Source organism: Mesoplodon mirus (assembly GCF_964341445.2).
Source record: "Mesoplodon mirus genome assembly, chromosome: 15".
NCBI lineage: Eukaryota > Metazoa > Chordata > Mammalia > Artiodactyla > Ziphiidae > Mesoplodon > Mesoplodon mirus.
This window is the reverse complement of record NC_138991.1, coordinates 29573533-29585722: the sequence shown is the minus strand read 5'-3', so window position 1 is coordinate 29585722 and position 12190 is coordinate 29573533. Positions and strand designations below refer to the sequence as shown.

Sequence of the window (12190 nt, the reverse complement as noted above, 5' to 3'; positions counted from 1 at the left end):
GCCCGCTGTAGGCCCCCAGCTCTGTTTGGAGTGGGAAGCAGCGGGCTGTTTCCATCTCCCTGGGAGCCAGCCGTGTCGTCCCCTTCCTTCCTCCAGCCACCCCTACAGGATGGCACCCTTCTCCCCTCGGGGCGGCGGCTTTAATTCCCTATGAAGTGCCGAGAGCCGGCGATCTTCGACTCCCCCAACGCCCTCCCTTCCCAGTTCTGACACTTAGACGCGAGTCGGGTTGGAGGGGAAAAAAATCTGCTTTATTTAATAGTCATAATTCCTGGGGGTGGCTACGGAGGGAGCGAGGGCTGCGCTCCGACGGTGTCGGGGGCCGGCGGGTCTCAGAGCTGGGAGAAGGCGGCCTCGGGGTCGCAGGCGGGATCGCCGCGGCAGCCGTCTGCATGGAGAGACTCCGGGTCAGGGCCCGCCACGGCCCGCCCCGCCTGGTCCCGGTGTCCCGGTCCCGCCCCGGCCCCAACCTGACTCACCCGGGCTGCAGCAGATGCCGGCGGCGGCGCAGCGGCCCCCGCTCCCGCACGGCTTCTGGCCCGACTGGCAGGGCGACGGCAGGTAGTTCTCCTCCTGGCAGCGCAGCGCCTCGGCCGTGCCCACGAGGCAGCCCAGCTCGTCCCCGCAGCAGATGCTGGGCCCGAAGCAGCGGCCTTTGCCCCCGGGGCCGCAGGGGAGACACTGGCGGGAGGGCGGGAGTGAGCCGGGGGCGGGGAGGGGACCGGGCCCGGGAGGGAGAGCCTGCGGGGCGGGGGCTGAGCCGGGTGGGGGAGGACAGGGCAGAGGAGCGCCGGAGGTTCGGCTTCTCCCGGGCGCTCTTTGGGCCCCAGAAGCGGTCGAAGGAGGGAACTCAAAAGCTACTCGGCTGCCTTGGTTCCCAGGCCAGGCGGGGCGGGCGCGGGGTCAGCGCGGGAAAGGGAGCGGCAGGGGCGACCCTGTGGCTGCGGGTTGCCCAGCCTCAAGCGCCGCGGGACTAGGGCTGGGCGCTCACCTTGCGTACGTCGAGGTCCAGCACGGCCCGCTTGCCGCCCAGGGGGCAGTTCTGGATATAGCAGGCGGAGGTCAGCGCCAGGAGGCCGAGCAGGCAGCAGGCGAGGCTGGGGACGGCCATGGTGCGGGCGCGCTGGGTCCGGGGTCCGGCAGCTGCACCGTCTCTCTGGCCGGCTTTTTATGCCCAGGGGCCGCGTAGGCGGAGCAGTGTCTAAGAGGGCCGCCGCATGACTGGTCACAGCACGCCGCTGCGGGTCAGGCCCTGCGCCCCCGGCGTGCCCCCTCATTTGCAGGGGCCAGGCCGGGTCAAGATCACCGCATCAGCTAATGGACCTGGCGATGATAGCGAATACTGCTAGGGGAAGGAAGCAGCTCTGGGAGGGGAGCCAGTGCCATGGCCTGGGCCCTAGGGTGGGACAGGGTTTGTGGGGGAGGCCCTGTAGCCCCCTCCCCCATTCCCAATACCTTGAGGTGGGGGTCAGGCTGGACCCTTGGGCCCCTCCAGGCTGGGAGAAACTCCGGCAGGACTCCCCCTCTCCCCTCTCGGCCAACCATACACGCAGCCTAGCTCCCCTCTGCAAAGAAGTCCTCCTCTTCCTGAACACAGATTTCCTGGAACCCCAGCCCCACTCCCCACACCAGCAACCATTTCCCTGCACCCGGAACTGGGATCAGAAAAGATTTTATTTTCTCTCACTTCTAACTGAAATTCAGCCTTTCCTCAACTGTGAGGTAGACAACAAACCACAGTGGAATTTGCAATACCCATGGCTTTGTTGCAAATCAAAATGGCAGATGTCCTCCTATCCCATTACAACAGCTATTGCAAATGTCTCTAAACATCAGACTCATCATCACTTTGAAATTATGGCAGTTATTGGATGTGCCACTAGATCTTGTCATCTAATGCTTTAAATAAAGAAGCACATTTATGACTGTATCTCAAATGTTTTTAATATTTTGATACCTGCTCATAAATATAACTGGTTTCATTTGTAATTCCATGTCTTTAGTTATGCATTTAAAAACAGTGATTTTGGGAGACTTCCCTGGTGGTTCAGTGGTTAAGAATCCGCCTTCCAACGCAGGGAACTAAGATCCCACATGCTGCGGGGCAATGAAGCCTGTGCACTGAAAGTACTGAGCCTGCAGGCCACTACTAGAGAGAGAAGTCTGCTCGCCACATCTAGAGATCCTGCATGCCGCAATGAAGATCCCGCGTGCCGCAACTAATACCCAACACAGCCAAAAATAAAATTTAAAAAAACTGATTTTTTTGCATTTTTAATGTACAGTATCTTAAAATGAAAATGATTAAAAATAAAAGAAAGATAGACTGCCTCAGTGGAAAGGGCATTGATCAGTGTTGTCATGACCAGGGAGGTGCTCAGCATGGATCCTCCTCCAAGAAGGGACTTGCCACTCAGCTGCTGGGAGAGTGGTCATCCGATAGCCTTTGGCTGACAGCCCATCCAAGGCCTGCCTCAGCTACAGAGAGCCGCCTGTCCCAAGGTCATAGTCACATCCTCCCCCGGTGGCCCACATCCAATGACTGGTCCATTTTGGCCTAATGCCGGACAACCCTGAAGGATTATTTCAGCTCAGGACATCCCTGTGGGGTCAACTGAGGCTTGCATGGAAGTTCTCCCTCCGCCTAGCCTTGTTTCTACCTCCTCCCTCCCACAAGTGTGGGTCCCAAGGGCCCTTGGTAATAAGCATCCTGCATGTTAAACTCCATCTCAGTCTGTTCTCTGGGGATCCCAATGTGCAATAGGAAAAAATGAGGTCCTTGTCATCCCTGGGAGAGGAGACAGCCTCCTCTGCACTCTTGTTGACCTCCTCAAGGTGGGTGCTGAGGCTGCCAGGCTGAGCAGATCAGGCTGACCTGGATTACCAGTCAGCAGCTGGTCTTGTTTCTCACCCAAATCAGCTCATTGGCATTGCCGGGCTAGAAGGCCAAGGGCCTGACCCTGGAGGCAGCCCCAGAAAGGCCTCCTGCCTGCCCTGTGAGCACAGTGACCTCACCCAAGTTAACACATGCACATAGATTATTTTAGCATAGTGTCCCCCACAGGACAGCGTTCCTTCAGCTGTTCAACAACTGTCATCTGAAGATGCACCAGGTCCCAGTACAGATGCTCGGAAACATCAGTGATACAAACAGACAAAAATCCCAGCCCTCAGGGGCTTATATTCTAGTGGAGGGGGAGAAGCAAGAAACATATTTCAGTGGGTTAGGAAGCAGTAAGTGGGACTTGTTGCAGTTTTCCTGAGGTGCTCAGTCTAGGCCTGTTTGTGAAGGTGACATCTGACATTTGAAGGAGGTGAGGAAAGAAGCCATGTGGATATCTGAGGGTGGACTGGTTGCTATGTCACAAGTTACCACAAATTTAGCAGCTTAAAACAACATCCACTTATTACCCCACAGTTTCTGTGGGTCTGGGCACGGCTCAGCTGGGTCCTCTGCTCAGTGTCTCACAGGGCTGCAGTCAAGATATCAGCCAGGCAGCATTCATTTCTGTAGCCTGGGATATTGTTGGCAGAATGCATTGCCTTGCAGCTGTAGAACTCATGTGATTTGCATCTTCAAGGCCAGCAACAGAGAGAATGAGTCTTTGGTACTTCAAGTCTCTAAGTGCAGGCAACCCTCTTTTATTTTATTTTATTTTTTTAATAACTTTTTAAACTTTATGTATGTTTTCTTTTTTTAATGTAAATTTGTTTATTTATTTATTTTTGGCTGCGTTGCGTCTTCGTAGCTGTGCGTAGTCTTTCTCTAGTTGCTGTGAGCAAGGGCTACTTTTCGTTGCGGTGCGCAGGCTTCTCATTGTGGTGGCTTCTCTTGTTGTGGAGCACGGGCTCTAGGTGAGTGGGCTTCAGTAGCTGTGGCACGCGGGCTCAGTAGTTGTGGCTCTCGGGCTCTAGAGTGCAGGTTCAGTAGTTGTGGTGCATGGGCTTAGTTTCTCCGCGGCATGTGGTATTTTCCCGTGTCCCCTGCATTGGCAGGCGGATTCTTAACCACTGCGCCACCAGGAAAGTCCCCAACCCTCTTTTAAAAAGGCTCACCTAATTAGGCCAGGTCCACCAGGGTCATCTTCTAACTCAAAATCAAAGTGATTAATTTGGATAATTGGGCCCTTAATTACATCTGCAAAATCCCTTCATCTTTAGCTTATAGTATAATCATGGGAGTGATCCCCCAACACTTTTGCCATATTCTTCTGTTGGTTAGAAGAAAGTTACAGGTCCTACCCACATGCAACTGGAAGAGATTACACAAAGGTATGGATACCAGGGATGGGAATCACGGCTATTTTAGAATTCTGGAGGGAGACTATTCTAGGCAGGGGAAAGAGCAAGTGCAAAGGTCCTGAGGTGGGAATGTTTGACATGTTCAAGGAATAGTAAGGAGGCCGGTGGGACTGGAGCAGAGTGACCGAGTCCTGAGGTCAGAATGGTCACATGGGACTGGGTCACCTAGGCCCAAATGAAATGGGGAACCAGAGAGGGTTCTGAGCAGAGGCATGATGTGATTGGGTTTACATGTTATTAGCACAACTTTGGATATCTTGTTGTGAAAAGGCTGTGGGGAAAAGGTGGAAGCAGGGAAGAGGAGGCTACTGCAGCAATGCCTGCGAGGAATGACGATGGGCTGGACCAAGGTGGTGGGCAGAAGTGACCCATTTCTGGGTGTATTTAGAAGGAAGCGCCAGTTGAGGTTTGCTGATGGATTGGATATGGGTGGGAGAGAAAAAGAGGAGTCAAAGACAACTCCAAGGCTTTTGACCTGACCAGTGGGAAGAAAGGAGCTGCCATCAGCTGAGATGGGGACCCTGAGGGTGGCTCAGATTGGGGTTGGGAAGGGCAGGAGCTCAGTGTGGACACAGGACATTTGAGGTGTGCATCACATATCCAAGGAGACTGTGAGCAGGCATTTGGGTTTTAGAGTCTGGAGTTCAGGAGGGAGGGCTGGGCTGCAGATATGTAAATGTGGACATCATCAGTGCCAATATGTAAAGGCACAGACCTGAAGGAGGTCACTTAAGGGGAGTGAATTGAACCCCGAGTAAGGTCGGAGAAAACAAGAGTATGAAGACAGGATTTCAAGGAGGAGGAAATGATCAGTTGTGCCAAATGCTGCTTGACATAAAAGTTGAAATTCTTTATTTAAACAATTTCAATAAGGTATAATTTATGTAGCATAAAATGCACCCATTGTAAGAGCACAGTTTGATGATTTTTAGTAAACAGTTGTGCAACCATCAGCACAATCCAATTTTAGGACGCTTCCATCCTAGGAAACGTCCTTCGTGCTTGTTTGCCATTACTCCTTGTTCCCACCCTCTGCCCCCACTGATATAGATTCACCTTTTCTAGAAAGTTCCTGTAAGTAGAACCACACACAGTACGTAATCTTTTGTGTCTGGTTTCGTTCACTTGCCATAGTGCTGTTGAGGTTCATCCAAGTGATTGTATGTGTCAGCAGTTTGTTCCTCTGTATTGCTGAGAAGTAGTCCATGGATGGACCACATTTTGTTTATCCATTCATCAGTTGATGGACATTTAATTGTTTCCAGTTTTGGCTATTACAATAATCTTGCTATGAATATTTATGTACAAGTCTTTGCATGGGCATATGCTTCATTTCTCTTGGTTAGTTACCAAGGAATAGAATTGCTGGGTCCTATGGTAAGTGTTCGATGAACTCTTTAAGAGGTGAGCAGTGGGCTTCCCTGGTGGCGCAGAGGTTACAAATCTGCCTGCTACTGCAGGAGACACGGGTCTGAGCTCTGGTCTGGGAAGATCCCACATGCCGTGGAGCAACTAAGCCCATGCGCCACAACTACTGAGCCTGCGCTCTAGAGCCCGCGAGCCACAACTACTGAGCCCATGTGCCACAACTACTGAAGCCTGCATGCCTAGAGCCTGTGCTCCGCAACAAGAGAAGCTATTGCAATGAGAAGCCCATGCACCACAATGAAGAGTAGCCCCCACTCGCTGCAACTAAAGAAAGCCCGTGTGCAACAACGAAGACCAAATGCAGCCAAAAATAAATAAATTAATTTAAAAAAAAAAAGAGGTGAGCAGTATCACCTCCACCTAAGTGGAAGTGCTGCCTGATGGTCCTGGTGCAGAGCCAGTCAAAGCCCACATGAAGTGGTCCCCCAGCAGCAGCTGGAGGAAGAGTAGGGCTGAGAGAATTTTGGTGCATAATGGTGTCCCACACAACCTTGATCTTCAATGCTGCAGCTTCCTTCTCTATTCTTATGCCAGAGTGACTGAGTACTGTTAATGGAAATCTCACAGCTACAAAGAGTGAGCAGTTTCTAATTTCAACTAGTCTCTCAGTACTGTTCATGAATTATTTTCCTTTGTTGAATCAGCTATTTTTTCCCACACCACTGCCTATGTGGAGACAGTCCCACACACTGATTGTAGATTCAGAAAACAATCCAACCCCAGGTGTTGTCTCTGAGCTGATACCGTAACTCCATCTTCAATAGGCTGTTCTGGTGTTCTCCAAGGCCAGCTGCTTCTGACGAATGGGTGCATGGTAAGACCAGGAAAATCCACTGCCCTCTTCCTTTTCCTATAAAGGGAGCTCTTTGGTCAAAAGCAATTTGGTGGAATATCCATCATGCTGTATTTCAGTGTGTCTATAAATGTTGGTGCTAGCAGTGACTGGCTGGGCCCCAGGGAATGGTGCCCAACTTGGTCTCTGCTGTTGGTGGGTTAGATTCTCAGCGGTGTTGGTAGCCAGGTCAGCCTTCGTGATTGAGCCCCCACACAGTCTCAACACCCATCACCATGACCACTTTGTTCATGAGTCCACTGAGCAAGAATTGGGGTGGATGGGATAGAGGATGTCTGACATGCACAAGTCATCTTGTTCACCTGATTTCTGACAGCCACCTCTGCAGTAGGTCCCTTTGGTGAGATTCAACAAATATTCCACAAATATTCTCCAAATTCAGGTCCATTCTAAGAGGTCCATCCACATACTTTTCCACAGGCCTCCACGTTACCAACCTCCCATCATATTCCTGCTAAGTCCCAAGTCCCTTATCATGCAGCCAAAACATTAGCTACTTATCTGTCCCTAAGGCTCTCTCTAGTTCCAGGTTAAGTGGTTGCGATGTAATTTATCAAGTACAGCCAATTGGAGAAAATTCATCTCCTTACTGTCTTTCAGGGTCACTTAAGCAAGACAGCAACACTGTAGCCATTTGCCACCTGGATATGAGCTGTCCGAAAACGGGACTTCATTTTTTCCTCTTTGGTCAACTGGACATATAAGACTCCCCATGAGGGCCTCCCTGGTGGCGCAGTGGTTGAGAGTCCGCCTGCCGATGCAGGGGATACGGGTTCGTGCCCCGGTCTGGGAGGATCCCATATGCCGCGGAGCGGCTGGGCCCATGAGCCATGGCCGCTGAGCCTGTGCGTCCGGAGCCTGTGCTCCGCAACGGGAGAGGCCACAACAGTGAGAGGCCCGCGTACAGCAAAAAAAAAAAAAAAAAAAAAAAGACTCCCCATGAGATCACATGTATGGGCTGGGGAGGGAACATGAGCTCAGGAAGAGTCCATCTGTCCATGAAGCTAATCTGACCCACAGCTGACCACACACCGTGAATGAGCCTGGCCAAGAGCAGGAGGATCATCCATGAGACTTAGAGACTCATGAGCAGTAATAAGTATTTATTGTTTCAGGCCAGTAATGTTTGGGTGGTTTGTGTACAGAATAAGCTAACTGATACACCCTGGAGTCTCAGCATCAGGTAGTCTCCAACAAGGAGCTAGTGACTTGTCAGAAAGGGTCATAGTTTTGTTCTAAAACCCTAGGGACTTCTGATGTGAGACCCCACTGGGGCTTGCCACAGGCTTCCCCAGCATTCTGGTCACCCGTGGGCATCTTGAACATGGGGGGTCGGCTGGGTCCTAAGGCCTAAAAGGCAGAGCTGCCTGCCTTACAGCTGGATCTCCTGTGGTGTCCCCTTGCTCTGGATGACCCTCAAAGCCCACAGCCCTTCTGGTTCTGCTAAATGGGTCAGAGTAGTACATTCAAATGTGGCCAATGTGGATTCCAATATCTGGAGGTCCACTGTTCAATGCGTCTCTTTTTCAGGGATAAAGGGCTCAAGGTATAGCAACTTGTGCATTGTTTTTTTAGGGGTAGAAAGACATCTGTTTTGCTGTTACTATAAGAGCAACACACTTATTCACATAAGAGAGGGTATTCATATGATGCGCTCTCTGCTTTCTTGGCCAACAAATTTATGCAGTCATTTCTAGCTATGTCACCTTGTCTCATGATGGGAAATATTTCTCCTTCACTTTTACTTATCAGAGTAAAATTTGCATAAAGTGCACAAATCTTAAATGTGCAGCTCAGTGGATTTTTACCCATTTATACTTTGTAAAACACTACAATGATCAGCACCCTAGAAGACTCCCACATGCTCTCTCCTAGTCAGTATCCTCTCAGAGACAACCTTTACTCTAATACGTATCACAATAGATTAGTTTTGCCTGTTTTTGAACTTCATATAGATGTAATTATATATCTGGCTTACTTTGCTCTATATAATCTCATTGAGGTTCATCCATGCATATGCAACAATGCATGTAGCAGTAGTTTAATTCTTTTTCATTGCTGAGTAGTATTCAGTTGTAAGAACATACTAACATATTTATCTATTATTCTGTTGATGGACTTTTGGATTGTTTTCAGTTGTTAGCTATTGTGAGTAAAGCTTCTATGAACATTCTCCTACATGCGCAAACATAAACATCACTTCTCTTGGGTATATACCTACAAGTGGAATTGCTAGATTCAAGAAATTTTGTACGTTTAGCTTTTCCTATCAACACAGTGTGGGAATTCTCTTTCACTTTTGAAAAAGAATTTCATCCCAACATGGGCCATCCCAACATGGGCCAGGCCACTGCATTCCTAGAAACTTCATTGACATGCAAGCCTCTGTATTTTCATGAGATTTATCTCCTGCCCTCTAACACACACACATTTTATAAAGGTATGATGTTACTTCTTGCTTCCTACATCCTACTTACCTCCTGACTACCACAAGCTTTGGCTCTGATCACTGGACCACAGTGGAACTCTGGGTCCCTGGGGATTAATCTACCTTCTAGGAAGGTCTTGGTATTTTTTCCCCACTCCAGTTACACAGGTCACAGGTCTCTTTGGCAAATGCCAGGAGGAAAATTTATAGTACAAATATGTAACGTTATTGCAGGGTTCTTCCTTCATCTGGTCTTTCCTTCATCCAAGTGGCTTTGGGTCTGTAACCAAAACAGAGGTCTGGCAACTGGGCAAAGGACTAGGTTGCTATGTTGTGGTGGCTTAGGTTAGGCCCTGATTCACCACAGATAGAGTACTTTTGGTCATATAGAACAAGTGGGACCTTAATGGGCTTCCTGATTATTTCAGTCCTTAGGAGACTCATGACCACGTAGTGCCTCTCAAAGATCCCTGTGGATTAAACCATTTTTATTACCTAGCATATATACTCAACAAAGGGTTTGTAGTCAAAATCTAAAATAAGTGCCTACAGGGAATTCTCTGGCAGTCCAGTGGTTAAGACTAAGCATTTTCACTGCTGAGGGCCCGGGTTTAAATCCCTGGTCAGGGAACTAAGATCCCACAAGCCGTGTGGCCTGGCCAAAAAAAAAAGACACATGAACCAGAAAAGAAAAAAAAAAAAAAACCCACAAAAAAAGCTATACAATTGTCTAATAAGAATGAAAATGTACTTATCCCATTGGTTATTGGGGAAATTAAAATTAAAACCATCATGAGATATGCACCCACTGGAATAGCTAAAATTAAAAAAGGCTGGTATTCGCATAGCACAGGGAGATCAGCTCGGTGCTTTGTGACCACCTAGAGGGGTGGGGTAGGGAGGGTGGGAGGGAGACACAAGAGGGAGGAGATATGGGGATATATGTATATGTATAGTTGATTCACTTTGTTATATAACAGAAACTAACACACCATTGTAAAGCAATTATACTGCAATAAAGATGTTAAAAAAAAAAAGGCTGGTATTACCAAGGGAATATAGAACAATGAGAACCTTCATACACTGCTGGAGGGAGTGTAAGTTGGTACAACTACTTGGGAAACCTGGTTCGCAGTATTACGCAAGCTGCACATGTACATACCATGTGGTCCCACAATTATGCTCCAGAAATATATACATGTGAGTGAGCATCAAAAGACATGTCCAAGAATGTTTACCATAGTGGCACTATTTGTAATAGCCCCCCCTGGATACAACCCAAATGTCCATCACCAGTAAAATGGAATAAGTAAAGTTATACAACAGAATACCATAAAGCAATGAAAAATGCAGAAACTACTATTACATATGAAAACATCGCACAGACTTTATGTCAAATGAAAGAATGTGTATGAATAGAAATGTATGATTTCATTTATATAAGGTTCAAAAAGAAGCATACTCAATCTACTGAGTTAGAAGTAAGAGGAGAGTGGCCACTATCAGTAGGTAGTGATTGGGAAGAGCAGGAGAGGTGCTTCTATTTCTTGATCTTATGTTGACTTCACAGTATGTTTACTTTGTGAAAATTAGGTAAATACTGAAGATTTGTGCACTTTTATGTATGTATGTTATACTTTAATTTAAAAGTTTAAGACGCTTCCCTGGCAGTCCAGAAGTTAAGACTTGGAGCTTCCACTGCAGGGGGCGTGGGTTCAATCCCTGGTTGGGGAACTAAGGGATCTGCTGCGCAGTGCAGCCAAAAAACAAACAAATAAATAACAGTTTAAGATAAAAAAAAGTTTCTTGTTCTGCAGAAGATGGAACAAGCATACTCCACCTGGTCTCTCTCATTGAATGTAAGTATAAATTTTGGACACAGAGTGGCTACATGAGGACTCTGAAATGTACATGGTAGCAGGCAGATAAGTAGACTAGCATTCAAAGTTCCCAGAACTGGTGGTGGATTTACTATTTTTCTCCTCTAGTATTGCCTAGCTAGAACTCAAAGAGTACATCAGATGTTGAACAGAAATTATTCCAAGAGAATTTCTGCTCTCTTCCTGATCTGAGGAGTGGAAGGTACCTCCTAAAGCTCAGAGAGAGTAATTTCCCCTTTTTCTACCCCTCTCTTCCCCCCTTATCACACTGCAGCCACCAGGCAATGCTGCTATGGCTGCAGAAATGGTGGCAAAGTTGGCAGCAAAGCAAAAGCAGTGACATCCAGACAGGCACCCAAACCTCTGAGGGAGGGAAATGCTTCCTCTCTGACCAAAGAGCATGGGGTCACTCTCCACTGCTTTTCAACTTTCTCTATCTTTCTACCACTTGGCTCTGGACACAGATATAGTCACATGAAGTGTGCAGCCTAACAGGGAATGTAAAACTCCAGCTTTCTGACCAGAGGACCAGGAAGGAAGGCCCTTAGAAGCTGGAAAGTATCAGGGAGACTGTTGAGAGTGAAGAGAGCAAATGCATAAAGTTGGGTATGAACTCCTGAGCCCATCTTCAAGCTGCATAAGCAGATCTGATGCTATACAGTACACCACAGGCTTTAGAATTCAGCTAGACCATAGTGCAAATTTGAGACTGGTCATTGAGTGGCACACATGAGGGTCTGATCCAAATAGCATTGCAAATGCTTTGAAAACTGAACAAACATTAGAACCACAGCCCACAAAAGGCAGGTCAGAAATTGTGACCTGAACCTAACCCGGTCAACTGTTTGCTAAAACAAACAAACAAAAATTCTTAGGATTGAAACAAGACCTAGAGTCTTATCATAATATTCAAAACATCAAGATAGGGACTTCCCTGGTGGTCCAGTGGTAAAGAATCTGCCTTCCAATGCAGGGGACGCGGGTTCAATCCCTGGTCGGGGAACTAAGATCCCACATGCCTGGGGACTAAGCCCGCGTGCCACAACTGCTGAGCTCATATGCCTCAATGAGAGAGCTGGTGTCCCGCAACTACAGAGCCCACACGTTCTGGAGCACGCATGCTGCAACTAGAGAGAAGCCCACACACTGCAATGCAACAAAGAGCCTGCACACCGCAATGAAAGATCCCACATGCCTCAATGAAGATCGCACATGCTGCAACTAAGACCCGACTCAGCCAAATAAATAAATAAATAAAATAAAGTAAATGATGATAACAAAGCATTAAAAAAAATCAAG

General features: G+C 48.1%; 1 protein-coding gene across 1 annotated transcript; it reads right to left on the bottom strand.

Annotated features, from left to right (window-relative positions):
- Positions 1 to 241: 241 nt before the first annotated feature.
- On the bottom strand, positions 242 to 1127 carry OXT (oxytocin/neurophysin I prepropeptide). The gene is made up of 3 exons (XM_082644774.1): positions 992 to 1127; positions 480 to 681; positions 242 to 388 (listed from the first exon to the last, which is right to left on the bottom strand). Exons 1-3 carry the CDS (start codon positions 1109 to 1111, stop codon positions 333 to 335), a joined length of 378 nt encoding a protein of 125 aa, XP_082500900.1. The 5' UTR covers positions 1112 to 1127; the 3' UTR covers positions 242 to 332.
- Between the last annotated feature and the right edge of the window lie 11063 nt (positions 1128 to 12190).